At 42.7% G+C, this 20459-nt stretch overlaps 1 protein-coding gene across 1 annotated transcript in view; it reads right to left on the bottom strand.

Annotated features, from left to right (window-relative positions):
• CAMK1D (calcium/calmodulin dependent protein kinase ID) overlaps positions 1–20459 on the bottom strand; it is a 355487-nt gene that overhangs the window by 131267 nt on the left and 203761 nt on the right. The window contains exon 3 of the mRNA XM_065416138.1: positions 9984–10058. Coding sequence (XP_065272210.1) covers positions 9984–10058 — 75 coding nt within the window. The remainder of the gene's footprint in view (positions 1–9983; positions 10059–20459) is intronic.

Here is a 20459-nt window from a genome sequence, read left to right as displayed (position 1 = left end):
TTAGAGGGAACTTAGGTAGGGTGACCAGACAGCAAATGTGAAAAATCGGGATGGGGGTGGGGGTAATAGGAGCCTATATAAGAAAAAGACCCACAAATCGGGACTGTCCCTATAAAATCGGGACATCTGGTCACCCTAAACTTAGGTCACATGTGTTCAGCACTTCATCAAATCAGAAACTTAGGGCCACTGAAGTCAAAGGGAATTTTTCTAGTTCACGATCTCATTTGGACAGCAAATGTTTTGCACACAAACTCAGATGTGGGTGTTCAAACTAGCTCATTAGATCCCTAGCTCCATGCTTCATAGGTGCAAACGAAGGGCCTGCTCTTGCAAGCCATTCTCATTTGAACATTACAATTGCCTTCAACAGGACTAGCACATGAGGAGGGCCTATATGTGCGAGTAGAGGGTGGCAGGATCAGGCCCACAATTTGTACATCAATAACTGAGTTCCACACATGAAAAAAATGTAGGTGCCAAATAAATATTTGGTTCACAGATTTCCAGGCCAGAGTGAGGCCTTCGTGAACATATGGATCTTTGAATTTGGAAGAAGCTCCTGATCAGATTTAAAATCATTTTAAAAGCAGGTCAAATCTGGGGCCTAAACTTCTAGACAATAAGCACAATCCTGTTCCCACTGTAGTAACTGACAGAAGTCCAGTTGATTTCAGTGGAAATAGGACTGAGCCCAGTTATAACGTAGAGTGAAATCCTGCTCCATACTACTCCTGCAAGTATTATTTTGTAGGGGTCTCTTACTGTCCCTTACTACGTATCAAATAAATACATGCATATCCAAATTAGATCCATTTTAATATATAACTCTCTAGCATGAACAAGAAATATCAGAGTATATAATCATACATCATTAAAAAGTCAGTATATTATTTGTGAATAATAACTGCACCAGTGTATCTAAAATACAGTGGCATATCCCTGTACATAGAAGAGGAAATAACTGCTAAATCTCAGGAAACATGGTATATGGCTATTGTTGGTCAATGACCCCCCACCCCCGTTTAGTCTCTAGCAACCAGAAAGTCTATGATTAATCTCAAACAAAGCTTATCTTCAAAACAAGCCAATGAGTTCAACCAAACATTTACTCCTGGAAATATTTTAGCTTCCCCACTCCTCTCCTGTATCCCCTGGAGAAATATTGAACTCAGCAAACAAAAGAAACAAACCCCTTTCAATATTTTATTGTTTGTCTTCATTCGCAGCAGGTAACTAGTTGCTCAGAACTTAATGTTATTACATGGCATCAACATTAGGAATGGAGAAGTGGGTACCTTAGTTTGAAAGCTCATCATTTGAATTCACAGAGGAAGCATGAAATTACAACAATTCTGGTAAAAATCAATCCTAAATGCTCTATGGTGCTTTTCTACACACATCTCCATTATTCAGTATTAGCAATTTCTTTGCAGAATCCTCATGTGGAAGCGGTAATAGCTCCTATCTCATTTTCATATTTTTATATTATACGTGGGGCTGGTAGCATCACCTATTATTAAGGTCACCCAACACTTCCCATTATAAGATCGCATTTTCAGTTGCTTATAACTTCAACAAACTTTAACCATTTGGGCTGAAATTCTACATGCTCGGTGTCTGCTTCGGACTGAATTCCTCTAGAAAATTTCATCCAAAATGGTTCAGCCATGTCTGAGAACAAGGCTACAGAAAAATACATTAGTTGGTCCATGTTACAAAATCCTGGCAACCTGTTCTTTGTACAGTTCTAGCTCCCGCCAGGTTTTAGAGTAGGGACATAAAATTTGGCAGGGAGGTGGCCTCTGTATCAGGAATGTATCTTTTGCTGATCCTGTGCTGGTCAGGCTTAGAGCAGGGACCCCGACTCTCCCGTGTTCTTAATGGCACTCCTTCCCAACCCTTTTGGGCCGAGGCAGAGTGGAGGAGGAGATGGCCTGTTTCAAATGCAGAGGGGACAAAAGCCAGACCTGCAGGAGTGGTGTGTGGAGTAGACTGGGACAAGTTGCCTAGCGAGGACTGGGACTAGCTGGCCAAAGAGACTGGGAGCCAGGAAAAGAAACAAGATGGGGAAGGCAAAAGCAGTAGATGGGGGGAAACTGATACTGGATGAGGAGCCAGGGGTCATGGGGCGAAGAGACACTTGCTAGGAAAGGAGACAGGAACTGGCAACCTATGGGTTGGGTGAGAACTGGCAGTGACTGGGCAAAGAGACTGGAGCAAGGAGACAGAGTGGGAGGACAGGACACTGACCTTTTACAAGGAGCCCAGGGAGGGAGATTGGGAGTGGGAACATGGGTGGGGGAGAAAGGGGGTTACAGCAGGCCAAGGTAAAGAAGAGATTGCCAGACACGAGGGAACTGGGACTGGCTGAGCAAGGAGACTGGGACCAGAAGAGAAGCCTGAGGAGTGGAAATTGGGACTGAGGTGAGGAGAATGGGACTGAGATGAAGACTCATGTTTGGACAAGGTGTTTGTTGCTGAATGTAAAATTGTGATGGGTGAGGATGAAATGGATGAGTTTGGCGATGTGTTTGGGGTGAATATCTCAGTGTTGTTCATTGCCTTGTAAATATTTGACGCACACAGCTATGCCATCATTTTGAGGGATGCTGGTGGATAGAGAGATGACATCTGTGGTGGCAAGGATGGTGTTTTGAGGGAGATTGTTCATGCTGCAGAGTTTGTGGAGGAAGTCGGTTGTGTCCTGGAGGAAGCTGGGCCTTTGTGTGGTGAGTGGTTTGAGGATGGTTTCTAGGAGTCCAATAAAAGATATTACTTCACCCACCTTGTCTCTCCTGGGACTGACAAAACTACAACAACACTGCATAGCCTATTACTGCTGTCACTTATTCCATTAGCTTATGTGTGGTGGCTCTAAAGTTTTCCACCCTGCTGAGGACCCATGTGGATGTCAATACAATGCCACATGATGGAATTTCTGTTTTTTCATTTTGTTTTTGTAAAAAGCACAGAATTTTCACAGAAAGAAATATGTTAAAAGCATATTACGGTTGCAAATTCACTCAAAAGTTAGGAAATTCCAAAATTAAGGTTGCCTGTTAAACCTTAGCATGGCCCCCTTGTGCCTATGCATTATGATATATTCTTTAACTACATGATCACACAGTTTCCCCCTCCCGCCACAAGCTCTCTACCTTGTTCAGTGCGTAGAATGGATTCTGCTCCAGGGATGAAACAGTGTTGTGCAGTGAAGGAGACTATCTGTAGGACTCATGTTTCATTTGTTGCAGAAGTTGGATGGTATGTAATGAATGAGGCAGAGAACTACTAGGTCAGTCTCATGCTCAAGGCAGTTCAGTGGTACTTTGGAGACATGGACTTTATCCCTGCCACAGAGTTCCTATGTGATGCTGGGCAAGTCACTTAAAACAAACTTTTCATAGGTGGTCCCTAATTGGCTATGCCTCATTTTCTGGGTGCCCAACTTGAGACCCTGGCATCTGATTTGTAGAAATGTTTGTTAGACTGGGTGGTGGGCAGCCTGGCCTAGTGGGCAGAGCAACAGTCACAACCAGAGTCCGAGTCCAAATGCCAGAGCGAAGAGCCAAGGCAGAGTCCCAGCCAGGAATCAGAGCCAAGAGTCAGAACCAACATCGGGGCTTGAATGCCAAAGCCAAGGATCAAGACAGAGCCAAAACCAGGAACTGGAATCAAAGGCCAGAACCGGATCCGTGGAGTCAGAGAAGACAGGAGCAGGGCTGGTTCCAGAGCATGAGCAAGGCTGAGACAGGACTGGAACACAGCCAAGTACAGGGAAGCGTCAAGGTTGGGTGCAGGACAGAAGGAAGCCAAGCAGATGGAAGCAGAATCCACAAGCATGTGCATTAAACAGCTAGGGAGTTGCTGCTGGGCTTAAGAAAAGGCCTGCTAACTTCCTCAGAGACTCAGGCGGGGCAGTCCGTCAGCTGGCCTAGCTGATGTGGCCCAGCTGTGCTCATTACTCTGTCAGGAGACTCACAGCTGCAAGGCCTTATTCCTGACAGTGCTGAGCACTCACAGCTGCGACTGAAGTCAATGGGAGCCATACTTTAAACACAGAAAATGTGTACAACACTAAGTACTCTGAAAAATCAGGCCCTTGGTGTCTCAAACTGAGCACCCACAATGAGTGGATACTTTTGACCTATCTCTCTCTCTACCTCAGTTCCCCATCTGTAAACGGGGAAAATAGTAGCCCCATATCTCACAGGGTTGTTGTGTAAATAATGAATATTTGTCAAGCATCGTGATACTACAGCAATGAGCACTACACGGAAAAGCCATGAGAAAATTAGTAATACTTTTTTCAAAGCAGTGTTATATAGACATGGATTTGACATTGATTTTGTGGTGTCTTGGAAGCATCACTTGTTGATGTTATTTGAACAAAACAAATTTGGTGACTTTTTTTTTCAAACTAGAAAAACTTGCTTTCATGCATTGTCAAAAATTGCAAACAAACCAAGTGAATTTCTCAAAATATCAATTTTATGACCAATTGTCTAAGAATACTGGCTTTTGTTTAACTTCTTTAGTAAAATATCAATTATTATTATTATTATTTATTAACTTATTTAATTTCAGGCAAACCCTGATTTTCCAAATGCCACATATCTGAATCTGTATGTTACCTGAAATTTGTGTCTTGCCCTGAATCCAAATTTTTATTTAATCCAAAATCCGTTATTCTGAAATTGTGATTTTAAGGCTTCAGACATTCACTACTATTTCCGTGAAACTGGAGTTCACCTGTTTTTTCTGTTATTGGTAACCTGCTAAGGGACCGTTTGGGCTGAAATTAAGAGGAGGAAAATTGAATCTGAATATCAGGAAAGACTTCTCCACTGTGAGATCTCAGACCCAAAGAAGTAGTGGAAGCCTCATAGCTCAGGTTATTTAAAAGCAGTCTGGACAAAGCACTAGAAATATCTCATAGAGAACAATTCCACACTATCAAGGAGATAGATATTCCCTTTGTCTGAATTCTAAATTTTTATGGGCTTGTCTTCACTGCATTGATAGCTCAAACTATAACTTGAGTTTTGCCCTAATCCAACTCCCTTACACACAGTATTGTCTTTAGCTTAAGTTAGGTCACTGGTTCTCAAACTTCTGTAGTAGTGACCACCCCACCTTGTAAATTAAAAACACATTTTTTATATTTAACACTATTATAAATGCTGGAGGTGAAGTGGGGTTTGGGGGTGGAGGCTGACAGCTCGTGGCCCCCCACATAATAACCTCACGATATCCTGATGAGTTACAATCCCCCATTTGAAAACCCCTGAGTTAAGGGGTGCTTTATACTCCTGCCAGCTGGCCTTCTTGGGTGGGTTGAAGTTGGAGTGCTGCTGACATTGGACCTGGTAATGCAGTAGGAATGCAGCAGCTAAAGTTACAAGAACTCATCGGATGCTAATACAATCACTCTGTTAATCCAATCGCTCTGTGAAGCTCCAGTGTTGTTTGCAGTGTGGTCATCACCCTCACTTGTTGGAATAGAGTATCTTGAGTATACTAGCTCAGGCTAGCTGTTGCAATGAAGAGGGGCCCTCTTACATGTTTCTGTAGTTTAGCTATAACTTGGCATGCCAGGGGGATATTTATCAATGTACTTTTCTTCTCATTCATAATTTACCTCTTCATTCTGTAGCAAATTTTCTCTTCTTGTTATTTAAATATTTGTAAAACAGGTTGACTGGAAGTTGGATTTTAAGGACCTCAGCTGGGGTAAAGAACACAGCTCCATTAAGATGCATTGGAGCTCCACTGAAACTAATAGAGGGTGTAGCACTAAATATTTCCTTCAGGTAGAGTGAAGTGAAAAGTTGCTGCATGTGTTCTGATTGCTATACGCTAGACTGAAATTAATCCTGTATTTCCTGTCTGTTAAAATATGAGGAAAAATCCTATAGAAATTACTAGATCTTTTTATTGCCCTTTATCCCAGGTACTTGCTGCAAGTCAAACAAAGCCAGACTGGTTCTGGCTCTGCATAGGATACAGCAAGGAAATACTCTTCTTCCAGCACTCCGTGGGGAGAGGGTCAAATCACCCAAGGGGGGAGGATGTAGACAAGTATTCAGCCCTGCTGTGTGCTGGCCCATAGCATGAACTTCTGAAAGTTTGGCATTTAGGACTGGAATGCCACTAAGTTCCTAAGAATTAAGATCAATTTAACATGCCCCATTTCCTGGATTCCATATAGGAAGATTTACACATGATGTTTCCTAGGAAACATCAACTTGTTGCTACAATAGCTCAGATACATTATGTGGAGCCAGGCACCCATTTGATTACATCTCTGCCTAATTTGTTATTATATTTCTTGTGTTTCTTAGCTTGTAGTCTTCATTTATCTCTTGCCTTGAAAAAGCCAGTCCTACTATGTTTTACTTTTATTTAAAACCTGCCTGTGTTTGGAGGAGCAGCGTATAACTTCAGCTATACTCTGGGAAAGGGCATTTTGATTAAAATAGAGACAATCGGAGGGAACATTAGAACCATAGATAGTTTACAGGCAGAAAGGTCTTTTTCCTGTTTGTGAAGATCCAGAGATCCCCCAGCGTTGGGAGGATTCAATGTCTGAGTATGAATCTGAATTTGGTGGCTGGCCTTTATTTCTGATAGACTATAACGAAGGCAAATCTGAGCACCTCCACACTTTGTGGTGGTTGAAATCTAGATCTAAATTTTGTAGCTTGGATTCATCTGTGCTCTAGATGTAAGTAACACTGAATAGTGTTAATAGAAAAAGAACCCTCCCTTCTACACGGAACAGGGAATACACTCCAGAGTTCTAGCTTTTTAATACAAGGCACAGGAAGTGTGGTAAGCCGCACTCTGATAACATTGAATTGCAGCACATTAGATGCTTTAAAACCCCGGGAGTAAACAGTTTAGAAGGCTTCAGAGCTTGTAGTGCAATGTTTGCAATTTTTGACAATGCATGAAAGCAAGTTTTTAAGATGTTCTAACAACGCTTCCTTAGCTCTCGTCCCCTAACGCCCCTACTCTACTTGCGCTACATTGATGACATCTTCATCATCTGGACCCATGGAAAAGAAGCCCTTGAGGAATTCCACCATGATTTCAATAATTTCCATCCCACCATCAACCTCAGCCTAGATCAATCCACACAAGCGGTCCATTTCCTGGACACTACTGTGCTAATAAGCGATGGTCACATAAATACCACCCTATACCGGAAACCTACTGACCGCTACACTTACCTACATGCCTCCAGCTTCCATCCAGGACACACCACACGATCCATTGTCTACAGCCAAGCTCTAAGATATAACCGCATTTGCTCCAATCCCTCAGATAGAGACAAGCACCTACAAGATCTCTATCAAGCATTCTTAAAACTACAATACCCACCTGCTGAAGTGAAAAAACAGATTGACAGAGCCAGACGAGTACCCAGAAGTCACCTCCTACAAGACAGGGCCAACAAAGAAAATAACAGAACACCACTAGCTGTCACCTTCAGCCCCCAACTAAAACCTCTCCAGCGCATCATCAGAGATCTACAACCTATCCTGAAAGATGATCCCTCCCTCTCACAGATCTTGGGAGACAGACCTGTCCTCGCTTACAGACAACCCCCCAACCTAAAGCAAATACTCACCAGCAACCACACATCACTAAACAAAAACACTGACCCAGGAACCTATCCTTGTAACAAAGCCCAATGCCAACTCTGTCCACATATCTATTCAAGTGACATCATCATAGGGCCTAATCACATCAGCCATACCATCAGGGGCTCGTTCACCTGCACATCTACCAATGTGATATATGCCATCATGTGCCAGCAATGCCCCTCTGCCATGTACATTGGCCAAACCGGACAGTCTCTACGCAAAAGAATTAATGGACACAAATCTGAAATCAGGAATCATAATACTCAAAAACCAGTGGGAGAACACTTTAACCTGTCTGGCCATTCTATGACAGACCTGCGGGTGGCTACCTTAAAACAGAAAAACTTCAAAAACAGACTCCAACGAGAGACTGCTGAGCTGGAATTGATATGCAAACTAGACACAATCAACTCAGGATTAAATAAGGACTGGGAATGGCTGAGCCATTACAAACATTGAATCTATCTCCCCTTGTAAGTATTTTCACACTTGCTTCTTATCAAACTGTCTGTACTGAGCTATCTTGATTATCACTTCAAAAGTTTTTTTCTCTTACTTAATTGGCCTCTCAGAGTTGGTAAGACAACTCCCACCTGTTCATGCTCTCTGTATGTGTGTATATATATATCTCCTCAATATATGTTTCACTCTATATGCATCCGAAGAAGTGGGCTGTAGCCCACGAAAGCTTATGCTCTAATAAATTTGTTAGTCTCTAAGGTGCCACAAGTACTCCTGTTCTTTTTGCGGATACAGACTAACACGGCTGCTACTCTGAAATATTATTCAGAGAGCTAATGTCAAGGTGAGCCTATATTTATACATATTTCCATTGGTGGTGGTAAGTGATTTCCATCTGACTTTCTTACGATCCGAGAGATCAATATTTGGACAGGTGTTCAATGTACACCCCTCATCTGCTCCACTGGTATTGTTTGAGCACTGTGGTCAGACAAGGCAGACATTTCCTTTCACAGTTGGCTAATGGGTACAATCTTCTCATTTCCATATTTAAATACACATATGTGTGCTTATCATCTTTGATCCTCTATATCTCAGTAAAGACTACATCAGCCAGGGCTCATTCTTATGGTTGCTTTTACAGTCTTTTATTTCAGAAGAATGAAAATGGGGAGAGAGAAAAACTAACCTAGTTTGGTTCCCAGACAACTGAATTGTAGCAATTTTATACATATGGGGCCTGATACTGATCCCCTCGCACAATCCAGCTAGTACTTTACTCTGTGAGTAGCCCCACTGATTTGAATGAGACACTGACAGATATGGCAATTTCTTCCATAATCTTGGGAGACCTTATTAAGTTTAAATATCTTTAGGGATACACTGTGTTAAAATGAAAAGTTTATGTATTATGCCATAGGTCGTATAGCCATAAGCCAGGATTGTATGTAACCTCTTTAGGGGAAGATGTGATGTGAGGCCTGGGAGTTCAAAGGTCCATATTGAAAATGTGCCAGAGAAGAATAGACTTTGGTCACAATAAGTGTGAAGTGTATTTCCTGGGGAATACCTAGGGAGAGGTTAATGCAAATTCTCCACCCCCAGTTATGTAAAAATCCAGCCTTTTGAAGCTACAACCTGAGGAGTGGGTCATTGTCTGCTGATTGCCTGTTCATGGAGATTGGAGATCAAAGGCACGAGCTGTATAAAGTTGTGGTTTTGAAGGACTAACATCTACCAGAGCCAAAGGTTGGGGTTGGGGATGACCTCTAATCAGCTTTTTAGCATGCATGCAGGTTCTTTTATATTTTTAATGTGTTTTGTCTGTAATACTTTCACCTTAAGAATAAATGTGCTTACTTAGAAAGAGCTCTGTGGTAACTTATAACTGCAAGCAATACACTGGTCATAGCCTCTAGAGGGAAAGCAAAGTGCAGACACTGGCCTTTTAGGCAGTCTGGCTTGCTGGAGATGTCACAGTGTAAATCAGGGAGCTGTGCAGCCTTAATACCCTAGTCAGCAGGGAACGAGACAGGGGTTTCTGCCCAGGAAAGGTGACAGCTGAGGAGCCGGGAGCCTAGAGTGGGTGCCCTTGGTAGACCATGAGGAGGGGAATGCAGGTGCAGTTACCCTGAAACTGTAACAGAGACTATTCACAGAATAATATTATTACACAATTTCAGCAAGAGCATCAATGTTTGGCCCATAGTGTTTTAAGCATCACTTCACCCATCTTCAGGGTCTTCCTCAGACTATAGCAAAATGAGTACATACTTCTAATCTGTTCTCACCTTCTTGGTTAAAGAAACAAACAAACAAACAAAAACGCTGACAATTTTGACAAGATGGTTAATTAATGGCAGTACTTACAGTTGCATGACCAGGTACAAGTGGTTTGGACTCTCATATATGTCTTCCAGTGCAACTATATTTTCATGTTTTATTCTGAAAAGCAATAACAACAACAACAAAAGGTAAGTGCAAGGTTAAATGATGAACTTTAAGCAGCTGCCCAACAGAAAGCTATTTTTAGTTAGATGTTATTTGGCGCTTGCGATTTACACAGTCAGAACCGAACCCAGTTCCGTATAAGCTGTCAGGAGTGCCTGGCAGCCCAGGATACTGTTATTACTTAGCTAGCAGGAATGTTTCATGATGAAATATTTAAAGCATTAGACATTTTTCTTCTCCTGTCAGATGAATAAAATGAACATCCAAGGTGGTATTTGGATGTTGAGTTCTCAGGGCAGTAGCACATCACAGTACAGGGATTTGCAAACTGTAGATTTACTGAAGCCAGTGTGCAGTTAGTAGCCAAGAGTGCAGGGATATGCATATATACAGATGCTGACAGCAGGGTTGACATCTGAGAGGCCGCAGCTGAACAAAATCCTCATACTCCAAGTGGCTCCATTCCAACACAACACCCCATATTCAGCATCTTCTCAGCACTTCCTCACAACATTGTCAATCAGAACAATATACTTTATGCTTCAACGGCGCTTTCCACCCACAGATCTCAAGCACCATAATAAATTAATTATTCAAACTGTTGAGTCTGAACTTTTGATGAGCTTAAACTTAACCCAGACTTGATGTCTCTGTCTGAAAGTTTTAATCAAAGCTCTGACCTGCTAACTACTCATGACACCCCCCTCCCCTTAAGTAGCCATCTCCCCTTTTGTCTTTTTAAGTTTACATTTTAACCTGTTTTATCCTGTAGAATCTTGATTGATTATGCATGACCATTATGATCTGTTAATCACTTTGTTTACTTCTGTGTATAAATATTGATGCTCACCCCTAATAAACTTGCCACACTTACTCCGAAGCCTTTTAAGCTAAGGATAGTGTGAGCCCGTTGATCAACGAATTGGTGTCTGGTCTCTGACAGATTGTGAGCCCCATACCAACTCCGCACGAACTCGGGTGCTGGAGAGGTGAGTAAGGACTTGCTTTTTACCTAACAAAACCATGACTCCCTAGTATTGTCATGACCCTCATATAGAAACCTTCTTATAATTTAAAAAGCCAGCTGAGTAGTTGGTATCAGGGCACAGATCACTGTTGCTTGGTATCACTGGGCCCCTGCTTTGTTAAAAGTGTTAACTTTTAGAGGAGAATCACCTCATCAGACAACAATCTCATTAACTACTTGGAGCAAATCTTCTCTGGGATTATTGCTTAAGCAATTCCAAACAATTTCTAAAGCATACATTTAATTTGTATTAACCCTAAACTTAAGAGCCTAAAGAGACTAACCATTTAACTGCAAGGGCTATAATATTAATTATACAAAGTGGAGACGATTGCCTTAAGTGTGAGAGAAATCCCTGAAAAACTGTAAGCTGAATGTGCTGATTAAAGAACATACACACACTCACACACACAGGCAGAAAGAATAGCAGAGGACACTCATCAGTGAATGGTAAACCCGGTAAACTTTTTGGGGCATAATCCACCCCAAACTTATGAGAGATGCAATTAGGTACACAAAGCCCAATACTGAGCAGCGCTAAAGCATCCGACACTCCCACTGAAGTTGATGAAAGTGCAGAGTAGTCAGCATCCTGCAGGCTCTGCCTCATCATAATGTGCACATATTGGGTTGGTCCAGCTTCCAGTGAGATCACTGGAAAGATTGCCATAGACATCAGTGAGAGAGAGAGATCAGACCTACATTCAGGAATGAAAAGCCACATTCATATAAAAGACAAAAAGTAATGATCTGCCTTAAAACCTCCATATTCAGGAAGTTCCGTATCAGTGGCGTATTAACCGAAATCTAACGTGCTGTAGGATATCATACAGCAATATATGTGTGGCTATAGGTCTTCTGCTCTCCGGAAGGATCTGAAAAATCCTTTGTTGCTCCAGTAAATTGTCCAGAGAAACAGCATCATAGCTCAAGCATTATAATATTCATAAGAGAGCATTGAAGAAGATAAGCTTTTAAGTCTTAATTCTGGTGTGCAGGAATGGATGTCTAGTATCTTGGCTTTTCTATGGAAATTTTCCAAAATTATATAGATCAGCTGCCTTAAAAAATTTCTCCAGTCACCTGTCCTGTCTCATCCCAAAACTCAAAAGATGATAACAGGAAAGCAGGACTCCCTGGTGCCTGATTTTCATGATGAAATGATGAAAGAGGCAGTAACTGAGCAGATCAACCAGCTGTGTGTTTTTTCCAACCCTCGCTGACTTGATGTCATTTACATTCTAAGCTGGATTTGTTTGTATTTAAATAAATACACAACATCAGCCCTCAATATGGATCGAGAGTTTGTAAAATTCCATTAGGAAGAACACAGCCAGTTTTGCCACAGTGGCTCCATCAGATCAGCAGAATCGGCAGCTGCCTGGCCTGCAGAACATGTAGGAACCATTTATCTGGTGTGGCTCTGTGATGTGACAAGCAGGCTTTTTTTTCAGTTTGCCTCAGGCAACTCAAGACCACAAGGGCCTGATTTTTGGAAGTACAGAGAAGCCACAATGCTACTTGAAGTCAATGGCTCAACACCTCTGAAAATCAAGCCCTAAGGCTAGTGCTACATTTTTGAGCTAAGGGAGTAGAAAGCATCTCCCAAACAGTCAACTTTTATTTTTATCCTGGCAGGATGGAGGAGGGCTGGAAGGTCTACATTTTAAGTTAAAAACTCTTCAAAGAAAAGAGAAGTTCACAATAAATGCTCGTAATACCTACTACGCTAGCAAGAGCGGCTAGAGAAGACATATGTGCTTATTACCAACTTGCTGGCTCTCTCAATGAAGGCCAAAGATGATCAAGCTCTATACCTTCCAGCAGAAATCACTATAATCAATGGGAACCACTGATTGTTCATCTGCAGTGACATTCAACTTGAGCAGAAATATAATTTAAAAAACAACAGGAAAGAGAAATTGCTTCAAGTTCTGATAAAGAATGATTAAACTTTCTTCAGTGGCGCACCCACCTGATTGTGGTAATGGACATGTGTAAGTAGGATAAGCGACAAGCCTGGTGTACCAGATGTGTGTGTCTCTCTCTCTCAGCACAATTCCCTGGCTCAGAACATCCAGAAAATGGCTGGATACACCAAGTATGTCCTTGCATTCCATTCACTTGAATAGATGTTCTGTTAGATCAATTGCTGAGGATTGTTCAGTGGGAATTAAGGAGGTACTTGACAGTGTTGGAGCAAGAGAGAGCGTGGAATGGTTTAATTAGTTCTGCTTTTATCCTGGGCTAGTAGTGCAGCGTGAATCTCAAAAGATTCAGAGGATTCATTCTGATAAGCCCCAAAATGTCTGGATGCATATCCATGTGTGATTTATCTTATCTTAGGTACTTACCTGGTCCCCATAACTGCAGTATCTGAGCACCACACAGTCTGATATATGTATCCTCACAACACCTCTGTGAGGTAGGGCATTGCTATTATTCCCATTTGACAGATGAGGAACTGCAGCACAAAAAGACTGACTTGTCCCAGGTCACACAGGAAGTTTATGGCAGAGCAGAGACATAAACCCATGTTAACCACTGGCCATCCTTCCTCTCTTGAACTTTCCTGTTCCCTCTCCTCTCTTGCATAGTCATCTCCTTCCCTCCTTCTCACTCTAATTTAAGGTTTCGCGTGCCAGTAATACATTTTTACGTTTTTAGAAGGTCTCTTTCTATAAGTCTATAATATATAACTAAACTATTGTTGTATGTAAAGTAAATAAGGTTTTTAAGTATCAGAGGGGTAGTCGTGTTAGTCCGGATCTGTAAAAAGCAACAAAGAGTCCTGTGGCACCTTATAGACTAACAGACGTATTGGGTATTCACCCACAAAAGCTTATGCTCCAATACGTCTGTTAGTCTATAAGGTGCCACAGGACTCTTTGTTGCTTTTTAAGGTTTTTAAAATGTTTAAGAAGCTTCATTTAAAATTAAGTTAAAATGCAGAGCCCCCCCAGACCGGTGGCCAGGATCCAGGCAGTGTGAGTGCCACTGAAAATCAGCTCGCGTGCTGCCTTTGGCACGCGTGCCATAGGTTGCCTACCCCTGTCCCAGAGTATGCTACCCCACCCTAGACTTCATGGGAGAGTCCTGATTGCCACACATCCGTTCCACTTCCTGCTAACTGGAAGAGATAAAAAATGGACCCTGTATTTATTCTGAGCTAGACAACATATTGATGTTCCAGCACTACTTAATGACACAACATTATGACAGGACCATGGCAGTGACCGCACAGTGTGTAGATACCATAGAGCTGACAGTTTAGATTAGAAAGATAATGTCCACAAAGAAAAATACCTTGGTTAAAAAACAGTTATGGTTGCTTTAAAGAAACCTCTGCCTACACAAATCATTACAAAATGTATCCAGTTAAGGCATCCTCCAGTAACAGACCTCGGCCCTCCCATACATCACATTCACCATTTTCACAGACAGGTACTGTCCCTCTATAGACAAATGCTGTGCACCTCCATCATGCAGGCAAAACACACACCATGTTGTCCTCCATGATTAGTGTCCCTGTCTGTGAAATGGATTTAATACTGCCTACTTCCCAAGGCTCATGAAAACGGTTCACACAACATTTGTAAGGTGCTGAAATAGAATGAGGATGTCAATAAATAAATCAAAGGAAAAGGCCTCTAGTCTCACTCCATCATTCTGCATCTCAAATAACAGGCACTAAAGGGCTTTTCCAGCTAGTGGAGAAAGGTATAACAAGAACCAATGACTGGAAGCTACAGACAGACTAATTCACATTTTTACAGTGAGAGTGATTAACCATTGGAACAAACTACCAAGGGCAGTGGTGGATTCTCCAGCTCTTGATGACTTCCAATCAAGACTGGATGCCTTTCAGGAAGATATGGTTCAGTCAAACAGAAATTACTGGGCTCAATGCAGGGGTAACGGGTGAAATTCTATATAGTCTGTGATATGCAGGAGGTCAGACTAGACAATCTAATGGTCCATTCTAGCCTTTAAAAAAAAACCTATGACTCTACTTACATCCCTTTTCCAAAAACAAAGGCTAGCAAAATAAAGGAAGGCAGTTACTGTATCTGCATCAGCACTAAGAGAGGGGAACAGAGCACTTGAGCAGCATCTAACACCTCAGCTGAAGCATCAAACAACCAACCTGAGTTTATACCAGCAAATTGATATGAGCAACCAAAATGCCACCGACTACTATTCTAAAAGTAGCAGTGTACAGACAAGAGCTCCCTGGAGCTGCTTTGATTTGTTTTAAAACTTATCTATTACAACGCACTAGGTACAGGCTGGATTTCCTTTGCTCAGTATTTGTTTGTTTGGCCTGACCTGTTGTAAAACAACTGAGAGCAGCTTTGATAAGTGGAGCGATAGCAGGTTGTCGTCTTTCACAGATGTTCACTAAGAACCACTGCGTCCACTACTAGGAAAAGTCTACGTCACAGCTTCCTAAAGCAAAACTGAAATTTCGGAAAGAACGGATTCTGCTCCCAGGATGAGACCTATCCCACTAACTTCGATGGGAGCAGGATCTGTCTGTGAATGATAACTGATATTTCTCTGCTTCATGCAGCAGCAGATAGTGGTGACTAGCACATGGCACTGAGTGTCCAGAGACTCAAATTTATCCATAGTACATTGGGCACACACAAGGCAACTTGCATTACATAACGCCACCTTTAATGCTGAAGCGGTGACTCGGGGGGTGCATAGGAATCTGAGCTGGGCCTTTGCACTAATGGGTGAAATTCACTCCCATATTTATAAAACAACTGCAAGGTCCTTGGATGGATACTGCTGTAGAAGTGCAAAGGATTACAATGTGGAAGTGGAGATATAATGAGAGAAAGTATATCCCTGAATAACTAAGTGGTTTCTACACCTCCACCAGCTCCTGCTTGTCCCAGACCATCGCTTGTATATTACTAGAGATCACTAATTATGGAGGCAGCATTCTCTGTTGATTAGAGCAGGGGACCCAGGTTCTATTGTTGCTGTGGCTGCTGACGTGCTGTGTGACCACAGGAAGGTCACAAAACTGCTAGTCTAGTGTGTAACTGATGATAATTAGCCATCTGATAAAGCACCTTAAGAACCTAGATGAAAGCCGTATGCAAGTGTAAACTATTAGGATTTCATTAATAATTATATTGATCACATTTGGCATATTTCTACATGGGGGAGTAGGATCACGGGTGGTTGTTTAGAAGGACATTGAATAAAAAGCATGGGAAAACAAGAAAGGTGTTTATGAAACATAGGGTACGTCTTCACTTACATCCGGGTCCGGATGTAAGCAATCGGTTTTCTGAGTTCGATCCCTTCGATCGGAGTACGCAGCATCGACGGGGGAGCCTTCCTGCCGCGTCTGGACCGCGGTAACTTCGGACTAAGGTACTTCGAATTCAGCTACGTTATTAACGTAGCTGAATTTGCATACCTTAGTCCGAAGTGGGGGGGTTAGTGTAGACCAGCCCACAGATTTCCAAAACAACAACTCGTTGCTAATCAGACTCTGTCAAATATGTGGGGCATGAAATTAAATGATGCAAACATGTGACCAGGATGCAGGGTAAATACTTTGCTGGAGAGAAGAAAACCCTCCTGTCTCACTCATCCTGACATTCCCCATCCTCCTCCCCACTCAGTCCCCTGAAGCTTGAAGGCCCAACTAGACCACCCTCTGGGATTGTATACTCCAGTCGGGATCTTATTCTCTTCTTGCTGAATTTTAGTCATCATCCCAACAGGGATGCATCTTATATCCTCATGGTTGGGTCTAAAATATTCTATTGATTGACAAAACAATCCATAGCAACTTAAAGCAGTCAGGAAAGATCGCTCGGAGCACTAAGTACTAAGACAGCAGCAGCTGCACACAAAGGAACTGCTTGAAACCATGTTTACAGAGAACAGTGTGTGTTTTTTCTAACCTGATATACAAAAGGCCACAGTGGAAAGTTTGGAAGCCTAGGCTTTTAAAAATCACTGTGCAAGCCTGGGTTAGTAACCAAAGCTTGTCACCCTCTGAGGGCTCTTCAGCAGCCTGTATCAAATGAAACTGCTGGTTCAGTCCAACTTGCATCCCAGTGTCAGCACCACTGCTCCCAATGGGCAACCTTGCAGGCAATCTCAGGACTTGTCTACACAGGAAGTTAGTGCGCAGCAAAATAGAGTGTGAATTTTTAGCACACTGGCTACTCTGTACTAACTCCCCCTGTGGACACTCTTACTAAAAGTGCCTTTGTGCACTTTAGCTTAACACACTTTAAACTGTACTAAGCTAAATTGCCCAAGGGCATTGTTTGTGCACAGAGTATCCACCCAGGGAGTTAGGCCCAGTCTACACCACACGGTTAGGTTGACATAAGCTGCCTTGCGTCGACCTACCTGTGGAAGTGAGAGATCATAGAATGTCAGGGTTGGAAGGGACCTCAGGAGGTCATCTAGTCCAACCCCCTGCTCAAAGCAGCAATCCCCAGACAGATTTTTGCCCCAGATCCCTAAATGGCCCCCTCAAGGATTGAACTCACAACCCTGGGTTTAGCAGGCCAATGCTCAAACCACTGAGCTATCCCTCCCCCTTAAGTGAAGAATTTAAGTGTCGTCACTTAAATTCGGCTCCCGTAAGTGCCTCTCTATGCTGATTTATTAACACCACCTCCCCGAGCAGCATAGTGTCATGGTCAATATAATTAGGTTGACACAGTGACAGTATAGACACTGCATTGCTGACATTGACTGTTACCGGCTTTCAGGAGCCACCCACAATGCCCCACACTGGTGAGGACGCACACTACCGACACAAGGAGCCAAGTGTGCACACACACACACAAGCAATTTAATAACTGTGGAGGCTGTATGCCAACGTAAGTTAGGTCAACATAATTTTGTAGTGTAGAAATGGCCTTAGTGTGGAGTGGCTAATGGGTTGTAAATTCACACCCTTGCTTGCTGCACATTAACTTTCTGTCTGGACGACCCCTCAAAAGAGGCTGAGGACTGAATGGGCTACTGAGACTGGACTGCTATCTTGCCTCCAAAGTGCTGTTCCTCCAGGGAAGAGTGGAAGCACATGGGGTGAAACAGAGTGTGGCAGGTTTTGTCGATAGTGGATTTTGGTCTCTAGTGTTTTCAGTCCAGCACCTTTCATCAGCAATAAAGCAGATGCACGCACATGCACACAACACACACAAAATAGAGATAAAGCAAGGAAATAAACTTAAAGAAGCCCCTGCAGTAAATTGGCCTCAGCTATACATGGAGGAGAGATGTGGACAAAAGCAGGCAGATGCTGAGTGTTTCTATGACACAGATGACTCTGCATAATGGTAGTTCACAAAGCTAAAACATCTGCTTTTTTTTGTTGATGTCACTGTAAGATCACGGGTTTTAAAACAGCCATGTTCTTACGTTTCTTGTTATTGAGCCATACAAACCTGAAAGAGGTTTTCCAGACTTAATAAATACTCCCTTGAATCAAATAGGAAACGGCAGAAAGGAAATGTATTGTGTGCTCGAAGGGGGGAGGAGAAGAAAGATATCCTGCAATGAGCGCTACAACTTATCTACTATGCCCTTCCTCAGAGGTCACTGCAGAGAAGAGTGTTGTGAAACATCCCCCTGCAGTACAGCGTGCTGCAAGGGACTCCCAGCAGGCATCCAAATGTAGCTGGGACAGCCGACGCTCATGACGAAACCATACGGCCCCCACAGCTCTGTTCCTATTAACCCTGGAAGAAGGTGATTTTAACATCGATATTACTAGTCGATTTAGTTACCTCAGGGTTGGAATTACTTTAACATTGCATGTAACATTTTGTATGCAAAGAAATGGATCGATGTATGTGTTCACTAATTTCTAATTTGTTCTGAAATGGTTTCCCTGCCTTGCTCTAGAGCTATGAATGGTCCCTTAGAACAGTGCTTCTCAAGCTATCTGATGTGGGGGACCGGCAATTTTTTTTCCCAATGTGCCAGGGACCGGTGCCATATTAGTATCCTATTCGACGCTCTTATGAGGAAACTCACCGCGGACCGGCAGCCGATGGCTCACGGACCGGCACCGGTCCGCGGACCACCACTTTGAGAAGCACTGCCTTAGAATATGTGCTAACTATTTATGCTAAACTATCTGTTCAATCTTGTATTTAGCCGTGACACTCTTAGTACCTTTCCCGAACCTGAAGAAGAGCTCTATGTAGCTCGAAAGCTTCTCTCTCTCACCAACAGAAGTTGGTCCAATAAAAGATATTACCTCACCCATCTTGTGGCTTTCAGTTATTTCTGTATCCACCTATGGCAATGTGTATTCTGTATTTAACACACCTTTGATTCAAATAACTTCCCAGGAATTGCTCTTGCTATAGAGTAATTCCCTACTTATGCACAAACCATGACCTATTTTGGGCGGCTACCTCATTTGTCACACAGCTTGTTACTGGCATCAATCCATTTCCTTGTCTTTAGAATCTTATTCATCCTCTCTAAGATCTCCCCTTAGTCTCCCGTATTTTAAGCTCCACAGGGTAAATCCAGGAAGGACTTTCAGGTCCTTGAAGCCTTGAATTATTTTAACTGCCTTCCTCTGCATACAATCTTTTCCCTCTCAAATGTTGGCCTTAAACCCTGGTAACTGGCGAGGCATAAAATATTCAAATGAGATTTCACTAGTGGAGTACACTACACACAACTTCCACATGTTTAGAATTCCATGGTTGGAAAACCTAAGCTTGCATACGTGACCATTGCCAAACCCATAGTTCCTGAACTGTGTCCTCTCATATATTATACTCACTGTGACTATAATCCATGTGTTTATTTTTTAGTTTCCAGCCTTGTTACACTGCATTTTGCAACGCTAAATTCTGTAAGCCTCCTATGCACGCAAAAGCCAAACTCTTCCAAGTCACTCTGAATTCAGTAGCATCTTTACTCTGTTGACTGGTCCAGCCACTATTTCAGATGTATTATATGTTAAAGAAGGGCCTGAACTATACCCCTGCATCCAAACATACCCTCAACTTTTGTGTAGGTCACATCTGGCTGTGAACTCTGTGGCTGTCCCAACTCTCACTAATGGGACAAATCAAAATCCCTGGACATAAACACCTATGAATTTTGGGTTATCCAGCTCTAGATATGAAGTGTGTGATACAAGCCTGTCACTAATATATATACACCCAGGGCAAATTTAACGCATAGGCAAACTACGCAGGTGCCTCAGGCCCATATGCGTGGGGGGGCCCCAAATCATTCTCCTTCTCCACTTCCCCCACCTTCTCCTACTTTCCACAACAAGGGGGCACCAACCACCCACAGCACCACCCTCTGCCCCAGCACGGCAACCCTAATCAATGGAGGTGCCA

This window comes from Emys orbicularis, chromosome 1 (assembly GCF_028017835.1).
Source record: "Emys orbicularis isolate rEmyOrb1 chromosome 1, rEmyOrb1.hap1, whole genome shotgun sequence".
NCBI lineage: Eukaryota > Metazoa > Chordata > Testudines > Emydidae > Emys > Emys orbicularis.
Note: the sequence above shows the minus strand (reverse complement) of the source record. Positions and strands in the feature narration are given on the sequence as shown.